The following is a 19,149-nucleotide window of genomic DNA, read 5'->3' on the forward strand; positions in this document are numbered from 1 at the left end:
AAAATTATTATCATTACTAATGTCAACATTTTTCTCTTTAGTTATTGAACCAGTTTCAAATTCTTGGGTCTGTTATTTCAGATGGTCTTTCTGTGTCTGTCACAGATTTTTACAATCTTTTCCTACATAGCATTGACTATTTGATTCATGTCAATGTATGGCAAAAACCATCACAATATTGTAAAGTAATTAGCCTCCAATTAAAATAAATTAATTAATTTAAAAAGATAATATGAGGAAAAGCTGAAATATAAGGGCTCTTTGAACATTTAAAGTATTAAAATACCAAACTGTTACTTTTATGTGTCTTTAGAATTATTTGAAATAATTTTTTTGTTTATAAAATTAGTTTCATTTTACAAAATAGCTGTGTGACCTTGGTAAAATTATTTAACCTCTTTTGAGCTTAATCTTATCTTTAAAATTAAAGAATAGAAAATTTAGTGACTTTAATATCTCTGTAGATCTTAAAACTATAATTTTTACAGTCTCTATGATAATGTGAGACTATAACCCAGTTTATGGGATATAACTCATTTGTAATATAGATTTGCTTTATATCTGTGTCTGTCATTAAATTAATGAAATAATACATATAAATTCTTCAGTGTTGGGCCTGGTTCCTCCTTAGTCCTTATCCTGCCGTTAATAGTACCATTTCTTTGGGTCATGGTACCAATAGCCAGTCTGTTAAAACATGTAAGAAATAATTCTGGCCATAAAGTTGTTTATTCAAGTACCTATACATAGAAATGGTAAGCTTGGGGTTTTCTGAAAACAATTTCTTATGTGTATTGTTTTTTACTTCTATTGCCACCCTTTCTTTTATTCTTTCACTCTATTGCTGTCATTAGCCATAGTTTAAGATCTGAAGTAGGCAAGGACTTGAGTACCCACCACCCCTTATGACACTGTGGCACTCGTTAGACCCAATATAAAAAAAAAAAAATCCCCTAACCTCACCTAGAATATCAGAGCATTTATCCAATTTGTTGAAAGCCTGAAAAATATCATTACAACATGGATAGAAAGTGTAAGATTGCTAGCCCTCTTATCTTTATCTCTCTTCAACCTATAGCCCTCTAACTTACTCCTTGTATAGCTACTCTATCCCCTGCCCTTCTCCATGCCAGAGTTTATCCTTCCCTCTGATTACTTTCATGTTGTCTTTAAATAGTTTTTCTACTTTTATTTCTTTCCCACCTGCCATTCCAAATGTTATTTTTATTATGATATAAAAGTCTCATCTAAATACTTTAAACCCCAATAATAACTATACCCATCTTTTACTGAACGCCTCCCCCATTTTTTTTAAAGAAGTTGTATAATATAGTAATTAAACTTGCAGGATATAGAAATAATCTGTCTAGGTTCAAATCCTAGCTCATTTAGTAGTTGAGTGACTTTTCAAAACTTCCCAGTTTGTCTCAATTCCATCATCTGGTTATATATTAGGAATTTTAGGATTAAATGAGATAATGTATGTAAAGCCCTTAATATAGTATCTGGTACTATTATTAATAGTAAATGAGTATATTCATTATACTTTTTACACATTAGTCTTTGGTGGCAAAACATATTTTAAATGTATTCAACTATTGCTCTTAAGACTATTTTAAGAAAAACATGGCATTTTTTATCATCTGTATTCCATGTTCAAGAAGAGAAGAAAAAAAGATTTTAGAAATTTTATGATAAAGCATGTTGAATTGTACAATTTAAATTGTAAGGGACCTTTGTGCAACTCTCATTTTACAGTGAAAGAAGCCAAGACTCAAAGAGATTAAATGACTTGTCCAAAATCACATATCTAATTAATGGCAAGGCTAGAAATAGATTCCATATCTCTTGATTCCCAAGCAATACCATTTCTATAAAATGAAATTGACTTTTAATTATCAGTGGAGAATTGAAAATCAAACCTATGATATATGAACTCTTTCAACTTTCCACCCCACAACTATATATTTTTCTGTTTCTGTACTCATCCTTAACTGTTTTAAAAAAAAGAATTATCTTTTCTTCTATTTAAGGTTTATCCTTTCATCTGTAATCTTAATTTTTCCAGTTCTGCCTCCCCTGGAACTTTGGAGACTAACTGTCTCCCTTCTTTTGCCCTTATTTTCAATATCTTCTTGCTATGGTCTCTTACTTTCCAACATACAAATATGCTCAAGTCTCTTCCTTCTTTAGCTGCCAGTCCCCATCAAGCCAGGGATTCTCAGGTAGTAAAGAATCTGCCTGCCAAGCAGGAAAATTGGGTTCGGTCCCTGGGTCAGGAAGATCCCCTGGAAAAGGAAATAGCAGGCAACCCACTCCAGTATTCTTGCCTAGGAAATGCCATGGACAAAGGAGCCTGGTGGGTGACAGTCCATGGAGTCGCAAAAGAATTGGACATGACTTAGCAACTAAACAGCAGCAGCCCATCTAGCCAGATGGTCCTCTTCTCTATATTTCCATTGCACTTTGTACCTACTTCTCTTTGTACAACATAGATATGTATGTGTTCAGTTCAGTTCAGTTGCTTAGTCATGTCCGACACTTTGCGACCCCATGAATCACAGCACGCCAGGCCTCCCTGTCCATCACCATCTCCCGAAGTTCACTCAAATTCACATCCATCGAGTCGGTGATGCCATCCAGCCATCTCATCCTCTGTCGTCCCCTTTTCCTCCTGCCCCCAATCTCTCCCAGCATCAGAGTCTTTTCTAATGAATCAACTCTTCGCATGAGGTAGCCAAAGTATTGGAGTTTCAGCTTTAGCATCATTCCCTCCAAAGAAATCCCAGGGCTGATCTCCTTCAGAATGGACTGGTTGGATCTCTTTGCAGTCCAAGGGACTCTCAAGAGTCTTCTCCAACCCCACAGTTCAAAAGCATCAATTCTTTGGCGCTCAGCTTTCTTCACAGTCCAACTCTCGCATCCATACATGACCACTGGAAAAACCATAGCCTTGACTAGATGGACCTTTGTTGGCAAAGTAATGTCTCTGCTTTTGAATATGCTATCTAGGTTGGTCATAACTTTTCTTCCAAGGAGTAAGTGTCTTTTAATTTCATGGCTGCAGTCACCATCTGCAGTGATTTTGGAGCCCAAAAATATAAAGTCTGACACTGTTTCCACTGTTTCCCCGTCTATTTCCCATGAAGTGATGGGACCAGATGCCATGATCTTCATTTTCTGAATGTTGAGCTTTAAGCCAGCTTTTTCACTCTCCTCTTTCACTTTCATCAAGAGGCTTTTTAGTTCCTCTTCATTTTCTGCCTAAGGGTGGTGTCATCTGCATATCTGAGGTTATTGATATTTCTCTCGTGTTATCAAGGTACAAAAGTAGAATAATGTGAACTGGAGTTGGAGGTAGAGTGAAAGCATAGAGAAAGTTTTGGATAGTGTAGAGGTTATTTAAAGTGAAGAAAAATTTTACTGGAGTGAGCTTATACCAGCTTGTGAGAGTATAAGGGGATTCTTTCAGGCATTATTAAACTTTAATTATATAAAGTTTCAATTAAATAAATTATATTAAAAACTAAGACTATAAATATTAAAAACTAACCATTTCCTCATTATTCTATTTTACTATTTTTTTTACATTTTACTATTATCCGTATTCCTGGTGGCTCAGTGGGTAAAATCTGCCTGCAGTGCAGGAGGACCATGTTCGATCCCTGGCTTGGGAAGATCCCCTGGAGAAGGAAATGGCAACCCACTCCAGTATTCTTGCCTGGAGAATGCCATGGACAGAGGAACATGATGGGCTACAGTCCATGGTGTCACAAAGAGTCAGACACGACTGAGTAACTAACACTAACACATGAAATTTACATCTATATTTGTATTTATACGATGGAAATACTTCATGAAGAGGTGTTATTGTGCATTTCTTCCAACTTTGCATTCAGTTGTGTCACACTGGTAGCTTGAAATCAAGCTACCAGTGTGACACATAGTGGGAATCTTTACATCGTAGAAGTCAGCAAACAATACAAATCATGGCTTGACTTATTGTTTATACTTAAGAAAGTGATGGAGAAAATGTTAGAAGTTAGGTTTGTCAGTGTCATGTCTGTAGCCCTTACATTGTGGATAGCATGGAAAATTGAAAGAATATGCTTCTAGCATTGGAAAATTATTATCTAATTCAGCGAAGAAGTTGCTTAAGTCTTTGGTTGAATGAATGAAGTTCCAACATGTCTTTGTTGTTTTACTTTTATTAAAGAAAGAAAGTGAAGTCGCTCAGTCATGTCTGACTCTTTGCAACCCCATGGACTGTAGCCTACCAGGCTTCTCTGTCCATGGGATTTTCCAGGCAAGAATACTGGAGTGGGTTGCCATTTCCTTCTCCAACTTTTATTAAAGTCAACTAAAATATCAACCAACATTTGAATTGACAAATGAATGTGAGAACTACATTTATCAATTGCAACCATATGTTGATACAGAACAAGAGTTTGGCAAAATTCAATAGAAACATTCAGTGATAATCAATTAGATGTGTGGAATTTACAATTGAGCGTGCTATGTATTTTATCATGTGTAAATTGTGTGCTACACATCCTTTCAGTTCGGTTCAGTTCAGTTGCTCAGTCGTGTCTGACTCTTTGCGACCCCATGAACCACAGCACCCCAGGCCTCCCTGTCCATCACCAACTCTCAGAGTCCACACAAACCCATGTCCATTGTATCGGTGATGCCATCTAACCATCTCACCTACTGTTGTCCCCTTCTCTTCCTGCCCTCAATCTTTCCCAGCATCAGAGTCTTTTCAAATGAGTCAGCTCTCCGCATCAGGTGGCCAAAGTATTGGAGTTTCAGCTTCAACATCAGTCCCTCCAATGAACACCCAGGACTGACCTCCTTTAGGATGGACTGGTTGGATCTCCATGCAGTCCAAGGGACTCTCAAGAGTCTTCTCCAACACCACAGTTCAAAAGCATCAATTCTTTGGTGCTCAGCTTTCTTTATAGTCCAACTCTCACATCCATACATGGCTACTGGAAAAACCATAGCCTTAACTAGACAGACCTTTGTTGGCAAAGTAATATCTCTGCTTTTCAATACGCCATCTATTTGGTCATAACTTTCCCTCCAAAGAGCAAGCATTTTTTAATTTCATGGCTGCAATCACACATCCTTTACATATAATAAATACATATAATACATATATATGCACAAGATTTTTTGGAGAAACAAATTATTACTATTTATTAACACACTACTGTGGAAAACTGCACAGGTAAAGACATTTAGTTTCCATAATAATCATATGTGTTAGGTACTATTATCCCTGTTCTGCAGAAGAGAAAACTAGGCTCAGAGTTTAAATTACTTGTCTAATATCATCGAACCAGTAAATCAGAGAGGTGGAATTTTCACCTGGGTAGTCTGACTCTAACTCAGGCTACATACAATGGGTAGTCTGGCTCTAAACCCAGGTTATATACAGTGGATAACACTGAGGATATTTTAGCAGGAGAAAAATAAAGATATATTTTCATAGCAATATTCAAAATTAACTGCTTGTAAGGAAAGGAGATGGGATAGGAAGCCCATTTTAGAAGCTATTACAATCCAATCTTGGAATAAGATTATTCTTATGCAGAAATTAAGAGGGAAAATTAATTTTATCTAGAAAAATACCTTGAAAATTAAATTTAGTGTAGTAATCAATCACTACATGTAATGTAAATAAAACTGGTTGACTAAAAAAAAAAAAAACTGGTTGACTATAGTACTCAATAATGCTTGACCCCAGTGCTTTAGAAAACTACTACTCAAGACCTCTGTTTAGTATTAATAGTTGAAAAATGTGTTTCATATGTCAATAGATAATGATGCTTATGGTTTTAAAAGTACCTATACTTACTTACTTCTCTTCTTGAAGAGAGTAAGTACCTATACTTACTCTCTTCAAGAAAATTAGAGATACCAAGGGATTATTTCATGCAAAGATGGGCTCGATAAAGGACAGAAATGGTATGGACCTAACAGAAGCAGAAGATATTAAGAAGAGGTGGCAAGAATACACAGAAGAACTGTACAAAAAAGATCTTCACAACCCAGATAATCATGATGGTGTGATCACTCATCTAGAGCCAGACATTCTGGAATGTGAAGTCAAGTGGGCCTTAGAAAGCATCACTACAAACAAAGCTGGTAGAGGTGATAGAATTCCAATGGAGCTATTCCAAATCCTGAAAGATGATGCTGTGAAAGTGCTGCACTCAATATGCCAGCAAATTTGGAAAACTCAGCAGTGGCCACAGGACTGGAAAAGGTCAGTTTTCATTCCAGTCGCAAAGAAAGGCAATGCCAAAGAATGCTCAAACTACCACACAATTGCACTCATCTCACATGCTAGTAAAGTAATGCTCAAAATTCTCCAAGTGAGGCTTCAATAGTATGTGAACCGTGAACTTCCTGATGTTCAAGCTGGTTTTAGAAAAGGCAGAGGAACCAGAGATCAAATTACCAACATCCCCTGGATCATGGAAAAAGCAAGAGAGTTCCAGAAAAACATCTATTTCTGCTGTATGCCAAAGCCTTTGACTGTGTGGATCACAATAAACTGTGGAAAATTCTGAAAGAGATGGGAATACCAGACCACCTGACCTGCCTCTTGAGAAATCTGTATGCAGGTCAGGAAGCAACAGTTAGAACTGGACATGGAACAACAGACTGGTTCCAAATAGGAAAAGGAGTACGTCAAGGCTGTATATTGTCACCCTGCTTATTTAACTTCTATGCAGAGTACATCATGAGAAACGCTGGACTGGAAGAAACACAAGCTGGAATCAAGATTGCCTGGAGAAATATCAATAACCTCAGATATGCAGATGACACCACCCTTATGGCAGAAAGTGAAGAGGAACTAAAACGCCTCTTGATGAAAGTGAAAGAGGAGAGTGAAAAAGTTGGCTTAAAGCTCAACATTCAGAAAACGAAGATCATGGCATCTGGTCCCATCACTTCATGGGAAATAGATGGAGAAACAGTGGAAACAGTGTCAGACTTTATTTTTCTGGGATCCAAAATCACTGCAGATGGTGACTGCAGCCATGAAATTAAAAGACACTTGCTCTTTGGAAGGAAAGTTATGACCAACCTAGATAGCATATTCAAAAGCAGAGACATTACTTTGCCAACAAAGGTCCATCTAGTCAAGGCTATGGTTTTTCCTGTGGTCATGTATGAATGTGAGAGTTGGACTGTGAAGAAGGCTGAGCGCCAAAGAATTGATGCTTTTGAACTGTGGTGTTGGAGAAGACTCTTGAGAGTCCCTTGGACTGCAAGGAGATCCAACCTGTCCATTCTGAAGGAGATCAGCCCTGGGATTTCTTTGGAAGGAATGATGCTAAAGCTGAAACTCCAGTACTTTGGCCACCTTATGCGAAGAGTTGACTCATTGGGAAAGACTCTGATACTGGGAGGGATTGGGGGCAGGAGGAAAAGGGGACGACAGAGGATGAGATGGCTGGATGGCATCACTGACTCGATGGACGTGAGTCTGAGTGAACTCCGGGAGTTGGTGATGGACAGGGAGGCCTGGCGTGCTGCGATTCATGGGGTCGCAAAGAGTTGGACATGACTGAGCAACTGAACTGAACTGATACTTACTTATGGGAGAAGGCAATGGCAACCCACTCCAATACTCTTGCCTGGAAAATCCCATGGACGGAGGAGCCTGGTAGGCTGCAGTCCATGGGGTTGCACAGAGTTGGACACGACTGAAATGACTTAGCATCAGCAGCATACTTACTTACAAACACATGACAGATTTTTCTTGATGGACCTATTCTATAACTTCAAGTGAAAAAGCCCCTCAACAATTCTGTTCAACAAAAATCTTAATGCATATGGAAACTAGAATTTGACAGATGCGATTAAAAGTAATTTCTCATTTTCAGAAGTTTTGAAAGTGAACTTTGAATTGGGAAATGAAATTTGGGATGACTTTGATGATGAAAACTTAGTAGAAATTACTAGCTTTTCAGCTGAAACTGAGAAGACAAAAACATCAGGTAAATAGCATGAAATATATTTCATTTGTATGTATTTTTGTATATATGTATTGTATGTATTTAATTTTAAATGTATGTATTTTAGAATGAAATAATTCATGAGAAATTCCTCAAATGTTTTTCAGTCAAGTTTTTTAAACTAATTTTATTTGCCTTTTTGGTGCGTGTACTTAATTAGCTTTGATTTATTCAGATTATAGTTTTTAGCAAAACTAAAAATGTGGCCCTCTCACACATAACATTTCCTATCTCTAGCACAGAGGTCAAGGTTATTCCATAATGGTGATATAGCGAATGAGTTTTTTCTATTCTATTGTCCCTTCTGTTGCTAAAGGCTGTATTAAAATTAAGATTTATTGAATTTTCCCTCGTAAAAGAGACTATCCTGCTCTACATTTTAAGATTTACATGGTCTGGTAATGTTTTTGAAAGACAAAAATGTTCCACTTTTTTTAACTTTATTTTGCATTGGGGTATAGCTGATTAACAATGTTGTGATAGTTTCAGGTAAACAGTGAAGGGACTCGGCCATACATATACATGTAACCATTCTCCCCCAAACTCCATATATATACATGTAACCATTCTCCACCAAACTCCTGTCCCATCCATGCTGCCACATAACATTGAGCAGCGTTCCATGTGCTATACAGTAGGTCCTTGCTGGTTGCTGGGGTTGGCAGGGGCAGAGAGGAAGATGGGGGGCAGCAATAGTTAGGGAGTTTAGGATGGACATGTAAACAACTGCTATATTTTAAAATATTACATTTTTTAAAATATTCTTATATGCTAGTAAACAACATAAAATATTATTTCTAGCAGAAATAATACATGAATTGACTTTTCAGGTGTAAATAATTAAGAGGAAACAATTAGTTTCTCCTGTATTAGATATTGTGTTTAAATCATATACAATCCAAAAATAATGGAACTAGGCCTTTGAGTTACTGGCAAATTCAGCCTATTTCACTAAAACAGAGAAGTGAAAACCTAGATAAGTATAAGACAAGATAGCGAGATGGAGAGACTCTGTCCCAGGATGGCTGACGGCAGGAAATCAGCCCTTTGTAGATCACTGAAAATATTGAATAACTTTGACTTGATCATTTACATGGCTTATAAATGAATAAAAGTGGTTTGGGGGCCTTTTAATATAGTGACTAATAAGCTAACCTATGTGTTATGTAGTTTTACTCCATTAACTTCACTCCTTTGTTTTATATATGTACAGTAAATTTAATTGTTGAGAATTTTCATTCTCTCTTTAACCAGATCATGTCTTTTTGGAGAGAGTCCTTGTAGAACTTGTGAAAAGCTTTATTCATCTGTTTCCTGGTATTTTATTTCAAAATGTTATCTCTTTACCTAGGATTTGGAAACACTTTGAGTTCAAGTACTGGGGAAAGTAAGCTACCATTCCAAGAATCAAAAGGCCAGTTCCAAAGAGAATCATCTAAGAGGCAAGTTTTAGAACTTTGGTTTCAAATACTTACAACTTTATATTTTTATGACATGTAAGTAGAGAGGAGGATCATGTCATTAGATGGCAGAGAAGCAGTAGGGTATCAGCCAAGCTAAGCCCTCTTAATCTTAGAGCAGTGTTTCTCAAAGTCCTCTTGTCAGACCACACAAATCAAAATTGCCGTGTGTGTGTGTGTGTGTGTGTGTGTGTGTGTGCGTGCTTAGTCACTCAGTTATGTCCAACTCCTAGGGGAACACATTAAAAATGCACATTCCTGGGCCCCCATGCTAGACTTACTACTGAATCATGGTCTTTGGGGCTGAGGTGAGGAATCCTCACTTTTCACAAGACGTGAAAACTGAATAAGAGTTTGACAGGGAGATGGACTTCCCTGGTGGTTCAGTGGTTAAGAATCTGCCTTCCAGTGTAAGGAACACAGGTTCGATCCCTAGTTAGGGAACTAAGATCCCATTTGCCGTGGGGCAACTAAGCTCACACACTGCAACTTCTGAGCCCACATGCTGTAATGGAAGGATCTCGCCTGCTGCAACATAGATCCCAAAGATCCTGTGTGTTGCATCTAAGATCAGACACAGCCAAAAATAAATAAACATTACAAAAACAAAACCGAGTTTAACAGGTATAAAAGAAAAGACTAATAGCTGAAAAAAGAAGAGACGTGAAAGGCAAAGGAGAAGAGGAAAACTATACCTCTTTGAATGCAGAGTTCCAAAGAGTAGCAAGGAGAGATAAGAAAGCCTTCCTCAGTGATCAATGCAGAGAATTAGAGAAAAACAACAAAATGGGAAAGACTAGAGATCTCTTCAAGAAAATTTGAGATACCAAGGGAACAATTCATGCAAAGATGGGCACAATAAAGGACAGAAATGGTAGGGACCTAACAGAAGCAGAAGATATTAAGAAAAGGTGGCAAGAATACAAAGAAGAACTATACAAAAAAAGATCTTCATGACCCAGATAACCACGATGGTGTGATCACTCACCTAGAGCCAGGTATCCTGAAATGCAAAGTCAAGTGGGCCTTAGGAAGCATCACTATGAACAAAGCTAGTGGAGGTGATGGAATTCCAGTTGAGCTATTTCAAATCCTACAAGATGATGCTGTTAGAGTGCTGCAGTCAGTATGCCAGCAAATTTGGAAAACTCAGCAGTGGCCACAGGACTGGAAAAGGTCAGTTTTCATTCCAATCCCAAAGAAAGGCAATGCCAAAGAATGCTCAAACTACTGCACAATTGCACTCATCTCACACACTTGCAAAGTAATGCTCAAAATTCTCCAAGCGAGGCTTCAATAGTACGTGAACCGTGAACTTCCAGAGGTTCAAGCTGAATTTAGAAAAGGCAGAGGAACCAGAGATCAAATTGCCAACATCCGGTGGATCAACAAGAAAGCAAGAGAGTTCCAGAAAAACATCTATTTCTGCTGCATTGACTACACCAACACCTTTGACTGTCGGGAACACAACAAACTGGAAAATTCTGGGAAAGATGGGAATACCAGACCACCTGACCTGCCTCCTGAGAAAACTGTATGCAGGTCAAGAATCAGCAGTTAGAACTGGACATGGAACAACAGACTGGTTCCAAATCAGGAAAGGAGTACGTCAAGGCTGTATATTGTCACCCTGCTTATTTAACTTATATGCAGAGTACATCATGAGAAATGCTGGGCTGGGTGAAGCACAAACTGGAATCAAGATTTCTGGGAGAAATATCAATAACCTCAGATATGCAGATGACACCACCCTTATGGCAGAAAGTGAAGAAGAACTAAAGAGCCTCTTGATGAAGGTGAAAGAGGAGAGTGAAAAAGTTGGCTTAAAGCTCAACATTCAGAAAACTAAGATCATGGCATCCAGTCCCATCACTTCATGGCAAATAGATCAGGAAACAATGGAAACAGTGTCAGACTTTATTTTCTTGGGCTCCAAAATCACTGCAGATGGTGACTGCAGCCATGAAATTAAAAGATGGTTGCTTCTTGGAAGAAAAGCTATGACCAACCTAGATAGCACATTAAAAAGCAGAGACATTACTTTGCCAACAAATGTCTATCTAGTCAAGGCTATGGTTTTTCCAGTGGTCATGTATGGATGTGAGAGTTGGACCGTAAAGAAAGCTGAGTGCCAAAGAATTGATGATTTGAACTGTGGTGTTAGAGAAGGCTTTTGAGAGTCCCTTGGACTACAAGGAGATCCAACCAGTCCATCCTAAAGGAAATCAGTCCAAATATTCATTGGAAGGACTGATGCTGAAGCTGAAACTGCAATACTTTGGCCACCTGATACAAAGAACTGACTCATTGGAAAAGACCCTGATGCTGGGAAAAATTGAAGGCTGGAGGAGAAGGGGATGACAGAGGATGAGATGGTTGGATGGCATCACCGACTCAATGAACATGAGTTTGAATAAACTCCTGGAGTTGGTGATGGACAGGGAGGCCTGGCATGCTACAGTCCATGGGGTCACAAGGAGTCAGACATGACTGAGCAACTGAACTGTATGCATTCCAGGTAGAAGAGTGTATGTAAAGGGATAAGGTTTGAAAAGGCATCTGGTGCTCAAGGGTCAGTAAAGTGGGTCAATGTTGGCACAGAATTAAGGCTAAGATTGCTGAGGTCTGTGAGGGGCCATATTTAGATACCTGTGCTGTATCCAGTAGGTCAGAGTTCACAAACTCAAACTGCTTCCAGATCTGATGGGCCAAGGGTAACTGCAGAGTGCCCCCTCTAAAGGAAATAACCACTGCTCAGAGTTAACCAGATGTTGCGGTGCAGGAACTGTAAGTCTAGTGTTGTCAGATTTTCTGATTTTTCAAAAAAGCTAAGAATCTAAAATTTATGTGACATCTCCTGACATTTAAATTTTGACAACTAATTTTTTTAAGTATCTGCAGCACCCCTTATCCAAAAAATAATAATAATGCTTATAGACCCATTGTAGCCTAGCCAGCTCTGGGTTCTGATCTCCATAGTAGGCAGTGAAGAACCATCCAAGATATTTAAGCTATATTTGTATGCAGGTCAGGAAGCAACAGTTAGAACTGGACATGGAACAACAGACTGGTTCCAAATAGGAAAAGGAGTACGTCAAGGCTGTATATTGTCACCCTCCTTATTTAACTTCTATGCAGAGTACATCATGAGAAACGCTGGACTGGAAGAAACACAAGCTGGAATCAAGATTGCCTGGAGAAATATCAATAACCTCAGATATGCAGATGACACCACCCTTATGGCAGAAAGTGAAGAGGAACTAAAAAGCCTCTTGATGAAAGTGAAAGAGGAGAGTGAAAAAGTTGGCTTAAAGCTCAACATTCAGAAAACGAAGATCATGGCATCTGGTCCCATCACTTCATGGGAAATAGATGGGGAAACAGTGGAAACAGTGTCAGACTTTATATTTTTGGGCTCCAAAATCACTGCAGATGGTGACTGCAGCCATGAAATTAAAAGACGCTTGCTCCTTGGAAGAAAAGTTATGACCAACCTGGACAGCATATTGAAAAGCAGAGACATTACTTTGCCAACAAAGGTCCATCTAGTCAAGGCTATGGGTTTTCCAGTGGTCATGTATGGATGTGAGAGTTGGACTGTGAAGAAGGCTGAGCGCCAAAGAATTGATGCTTTTGAACTGTGGTGTTGGAGAAGACTCTTGAGAGTCCCTTGGACTGCAAGGAGATCCAACCAGTCCATTCTAGAGGAGATCAGCCCTGGGTTTGCTTTGGAAGGAATGATGCTAAAGCTGAAACTCCAGTACTTTGGCCACCTCATGCGAAGAGTTGGCTCATTGGAAAAGACTCTGATGCTGGGAGGGATTGGGGGCAGGAGAAGAAGGGGACGACAGAGGATGAGATGGCTGGATGGCATCACCAACTCGATGGACGTGAGTTTGAGTGAACTCCGGGAGTTGGTGATGGGCAGGGAGGCCTGGCGTGCTGCAGTTCATGGGGTTGCAAAGAGTTGGACATGACTGAGCAACTGAACTGAACTGAACTGAAGGCTATTTAAGCTTATAACTATTAAAGTTATATAATTCAATCAGAAAAATACCATTCCAGCAGTGATATGTAGAATGAATTGTAGAGGGTAGGACCACCAGGAGCATAGTGGCCAGTGAGAAAGGCAGGCTATGATAAGTCCTCAACTGGGGCAGAGGTGATAGAAACTGAGAGAGAGAATTGGATTTTTGAGTCATTTCAAGAATAGATTTAGAAATTGATAGAATATTGCAGTAAAGGAACAGGGAAGAATAAATGACAAGTGGGTAGACATAAATATTATTTAAGGATATACAGCATATGAGACATTTGAAAAAAAATATATTAGAAGTGTTCAACGTAAAGTGTCTTTGTAGAAATGTAAAATACATTTGTATGTTGTACTTGATTAGAACGTAAGGGAGAGAAGTTATAGCCAGAACCAAAACTTTCCCACAGAGAAGAAATATTGGTAACTTTTTATTCAGGGTTCAGTTTTCTACTAAAGAGTTATTTCTCCTACTTTAAAAAATTTTTTTAAGTTTGTAAGTGTCATATAATATTTTTGCTATTATTTAGTCATTTTACTGAACATTAGTATCTACATCACAGAATCATAGATTTCATAGAATTCCAGAGTTGAAAGGAACCATCCAACATTACCGGCAAGTAATCGTGCTGTTTCCACCAAGACAATTCCAGTGACCAGGAGCTTATTCATTCTATAGTGCTTGTTTCATGTTTGGATTTCTCAGGTCATTCACTAGCTTTTAAAATTTGTCTTTTTATCATTTCCATTCATTGGTTCTAACTCTAAGTCATACACAGTAAACAGATTAGAAGCATCACAGTGGAACAAAGCCATGGGTATAAAGAAAGTAGGCAAATCAAAGTAGGAAAGTAATAAGGCATATGAATAGTGTTGTGCACCACAACTTTAGAAAAGTACAAATAATTTTGGAAGAGTTTAAAAGTGACCAACAGAAAATAGGTGGGTTTAAAATGGAGTTCTATCAAGAAACCTCTGAGAAACTGGTGCCAAAAGTTGCTGCTGGGAAGGCCTGTGAGCGCTGAGGGTCTATGATGAAAAGGAGACACATGCTCTTCCTTTCATACTCTTTTTACTGTTTTAATTCCTTGCCATTCCTTGCTATAAGAGATAAAAAGATTCTGTCCTAGCAATATGTGTGATTCTTCCCTACACCATCTACTATTTGTAGCTCCTTGCATGACTGTCACATTTTAGCCTGTGTCAGCTTAAATTGTCACCTCCTCAGAGTGGCATCCATGACCGTCTTTTTAAAGGGGGTTTGTGCTCCACACTGTTATCTACTATATTATTACTCAGTTCATTTCCTTCATATCACTTCAGGATCTGTAATTATGTTTACTGTTTGTTTATTGTCTGCACCTCTATAGGTGATCACCTCCTAAAGATTTGTTTACTACTTATACTTAGCTCCTAGTGCAATATCTGGCTTATGGTAGTGAATCATGAAATGTTTTTTAATGAATGAATTTAATATAAAAGATTAAAGATGAACACTAATATACAGTTACACATGAGAAGATAACTAGAGATGTCTGTCTACAGTGAGACCAAAATAGGGAAAGGATACTAAAAGTTAAGCAAGTGGGATTTAGAGAAGATTTATGGACTGCTTGATTACAGATGACTAAGACTCAATTCTAATGAAAACTGCTGAATGATTGTTTCTGTAGGCCTTTAAAAGTAGTATTCATATTTAATTTGGAATATACAAATTGCTTTTTTGTCAAAAAGAAAGAAGAGACACCAATTTCACCATGAGTCTAAGAAATAGAGCATCAATTTTATGGGTGATGAATATGATAAGCTAATCATATTTTCCAAAGAATTACTATTGATCTAAATTAGAATGGTTTGTTTCTCTTATATGCCACAATTGACCAAGTAATTCATTTTGATTTTTAGTTTTGTTTCATCACATGAGAAGCCAGATATTTATTTATCAAATTCTGCTGTGTCCAAGTTTGGTGCATCCTCCATGACACAATTACCTCAACAATCTGGAAATGCAAGTATTATAAGAAGAAACACTTCTCTCTTTTTTCTTTTAAATACTGCCTGAATAGTTAAACCTTCAATGGTTGCTGACTTTTTTAACCTTAAAATATAGGTCCATTTACAAGAAAGAAAACAACAAAGTCTGTCACCAGAGATTGAAAAGCTATGCTTTACTCACTCTGAAAAAATATCAAACTCTTCAAATTTTAATGAGAAAGTGGATTGCTTTATTAGAAATGAATGTAAAAAGGAGATTGATTTCAGGTAAGAACTCTTTAAAAATATTTTAAGACTATACAAGTGAAAGCTTTCTACAAAGAATTTCAGCATTCCTTTTCCCTTGGTTCATTTTAAGGATCAGAACCTAAATGTTTTATTTACTTAAAGATGTAAAAATTTTAGACCTCTGGTTAGCTAAGCTCCCTAAGATAATTCAAAATATCAAATATCTCAATTTTTGAGAACCTATGTATTTGATGCTAGTACTTAAAACACTGTATTACATTGATAAACTTTTTTACTAATTTGAATACAATATGTTGATAATATGAAATATGAGGTCACTTGAGAAATGAGATCAGCTAATTTTTCTAATGTTCTAGTTGTATTTCAGCCACCAGGTTCTGTTATAATTCTACAGGTTCAAAGAAGAAGTCAGGTTAAGTCTAATCAGTGCCCCTACTGCTGATCGTTTTTATGGTTACCTTTAGCAGTTTCCATTTCCCTCTTGAATAGTCAAGGTTTTGAGACCTGTTGACAGTGATTAAATGGCACTACTTTCCAATATGTCTAAAGAAATATCTATCTAATATACTTGTCTCTACCTTTCATAGTTCATGAATTCTAATTTCCTCCAGACTTCCTATAAGATTATGCCTATTGAAGTTCGTTTGATAAATTACCTCTCAGCAATCTTCAAGTTTATCCATTTTATATATTTAGTACATTATTTATTATAAATCTGTGTTATAAAAATAGTTAACTTTTACATTTGCTTTTTCCCCCAGTAGGTATCATCCTGATGATGAAGCTGACGAAATAAAGTCTTTTCTGGGAATATTTGATGGTATCTTCTAAAACAGACAAAAATGCTTTTTATATTAATAAGACAAATTATAAGGACACCTTACAAAGCATGATTTTTATTTTTAAAAAGCAGTTCATACTTGTTCAGATTTTCTATTCTTGGATTTGACCAACTTTGTTGACTTTTTTTGCAACAAAATATTTGGACTGATTTTTTCCCCCATAATATTGTAACTTCATGAAAAGCACTTTTACAGAGGCTTTGTTTCATAAGCTGATAATTAAGCTTCATTTAGAAATAACTATTTGGTTATTAATTGGATTTAGACCAGAACCAACTTAATATTATCTTAAGAAGAAATTCTGGGAAGGCAAAATGTTTGTAGGTCAGTAAATCTATTTATTGTATCAATTTTTCACCATTAATTTTTTTTACTAAAGATTTTTAAGAATCCAGTGGCTGTCTGAACCTATTCTTATATCATTTCAAGCAACAATAAAGGAAACATTAATCAGTGTAGACTGTCTTCCTTTAACTTGTTTTTTAATGTGGTGATTTCTAACTTTGTTATGTTGATTTTAATACAGCAAAAGTTATTTGATATTATTTTCCAGTGAGTTATCTCTCAGATTTCTTTATTAATAAGTAGTATCATAGGCACGCTAAGCAGTGTTTATTATCTAATTTATTTATAGATACAGTGTGAAGTTGAAGCTACTTCAGAAGCTTTAGGAATTTTTCTTCAGATGTAAAAGCCTTAGAGACAAGAGAAGTAGAGAAGAAGATGAGGTTGTTGGCTGTTATTAGTAAACATTTATGAGGCATCATATGTATTAAACTTAGAACAAGTTTAAGACTTTGTCTCTGTTGAAAAGTAAGAGCAACCAGCCCTTATTTTAGTCGTCTTTACAATTGGTGTTTCTGCATCTGAATCAATCATGCTACAACCTTTAAAGGTTATTAAACACCATTAAAATGAAAAATTGGTTCACTGCAGTCTGCTCATCTAGCATACATAGACTTTGACACTAAAGAAATAGCAGTTTAATTTAAGAAGACTTATTGTGATCTGCTAAGTGAAAAGTACTATGCCTGGTAGTGCAAAGGATACAAATGATGAAGACACTACTTTTGCTCTCATGGAGCTTTACATTCTGGCAGAGAAGTTAAGACCTATAATATAACAATAATAAATATAGACTACATTAGAGAAGTGGGCCTCAAGTTTCAGGATGTGTTGGAATATTCTAGAGAGCTTATTTGAAAACAAATTGCTGAGCACCATACCCAGTTTCTGACTCAATAGATCTGACATGGGGCCTAGAATGTGCACTTCTAACACATTCCCAAGTGATGCTGATACTGCTATTCCAGGGACTACACTTTGAGAATCACTGCAATAGAGATTTAAAGAACTATAGGAGTTCTGGAATTCCCTGATGGTACAGTGGAAGGGGTCCACCTGCCAACATAGAGGACACGGGTTCAATATCTGGTCCGGGAAGATTCCACATGCCATGGAGCAGCTAAGCCTGTGTACCACAACTACTGAGTCTGCACTCTAGAGACAGGTCACCCCAAATGCTGAGCCCATGTGCTGCAACTGAAGCCTGTACACCTAGAGCCTGTGCTCCACACCAAGAGAAGCCACCACAGTGAGATGCCCGCACCACAATGAAGAGTAGCCCCTGCTAGCAGCAACTAGAGAAAGCTTGTGTACGCAACGAAGACCCAGCTCAACCAAAGTAAATAAAGAATATTTTTTAAAAATAAAGAACTATAGGAATCTGTAAGAGAGAGAGTATTATCCTGACTATGGGGTCAAGGAAGCCTTTATAGGGGTAAAAATTTGAACTGAGCTTTGAAAGATGAATAAGATTTTGATGGGCAAATACATGAGAGAAGGACATTGTAGGCAGAGGGGAGAGTTTGAGCAAAGCTCCGAGGGAGGAATAATGAATAGATAATTATAAACATAGGTAAATGTTGTAGATGTTTGATCTGTACCTTGAGGTCACTTTGTGGAAGACTTTAGATGTTAAAATAAGAAGCTTGAACTTTACTCACAAACTGATGTTTCCCAAACTTTGCTCATCATAAGAAATGTATGGATAATATAGTAAGTACACAAACTTGGCAGACTTCATCTCAGAGCAACTAATTCAGAATCACCAGTGAACAGAACTAAGAGTTCTATGGTTTTAAGAAGCACTCCAGGTCACTTTCTATCATCAGGGCAATTTTAGAAACACTTGGGTAGATAATTTGCCATTTGAGCAAGTGCTTACCTGGAAAATTATGTGTATGTTAAATATATGTGATTCAAAACCTTGTTATATATACTGACCGCTTAAAGGAGTACAGTCACTGGGTATTCTTTCCATGAAGTGAATAATAACCCTAAGTTTTCCTATTTATTAGCTATGCTATAAATACATTGGGTTAACTTATTCCTATAGAATGAACCATACAACAGAGTTTTCACAAAAATCTTTGTTGGGTTAAATATCCAGAAGTTTTTTTCGATTAAAAATGTCCTTAATTGGCTGTTTGGCAGCTACCTCATAGGTATGGAGTGAGAATTTAGTAAGCCAC

At 37.3% G+C, this 19,149-nt stretch overlaps 1 protein-coding gene across 1 annotated transcript in view; it reads left to right on the forward strand.

Annotated features, from left to right (window-relative positions):
• Positions 1-17,087, forward strand: part of HFM1 (HFM1, ATP dependent DNA helicase homolog) — a 109,941-nt gene extending 92,854 nt beyond the window's left edge. The window contains exons 34-38 of the mRNA XM_027536541.1: positions 7,905-8,018; positions 9,388-9,478; positions 15,435-15,537; positions 15,640-15,791; positions 16,535-17,087. Of these exons, the coding sequence (XP_027392342.1) occupies positions 7,905-8,018; positions 9,388-9,478; positions 15,435-15,537; positions 15,640-15,791; positions 16,535-16,604 (530 nt within the window). The 3' untranslated portion in view covers positions 16,605-17,087. The remainder of the gene's footprint in view (positions 1-7,904; positions 8,019-9,387; positions 9,479-15,434; positions 15,538-15,639; positions 15,792-16,534) is intronic.
• The last annotated feature ends 2,062 nt before the right edge of the window (positions 17,088-19,149 follow it).

This window comes from Bos indicus x Bos taurus, chromosome 3 (assembly GCF_003369695.1).
Source record: "Bos indicus x Bos taurus breed Angus x Brahman F1 hybrid chromosome 3, Bos_hybrid_MaternalHap_v2.0, whole genome shotgun sequence".
Classification (NCBI taxonomy): Eukaryota; Metazoa; Chordata; class Mammalia; order Artiodactyla; family Bovidae; genus Bos; species Bos indicus x Bos taurus.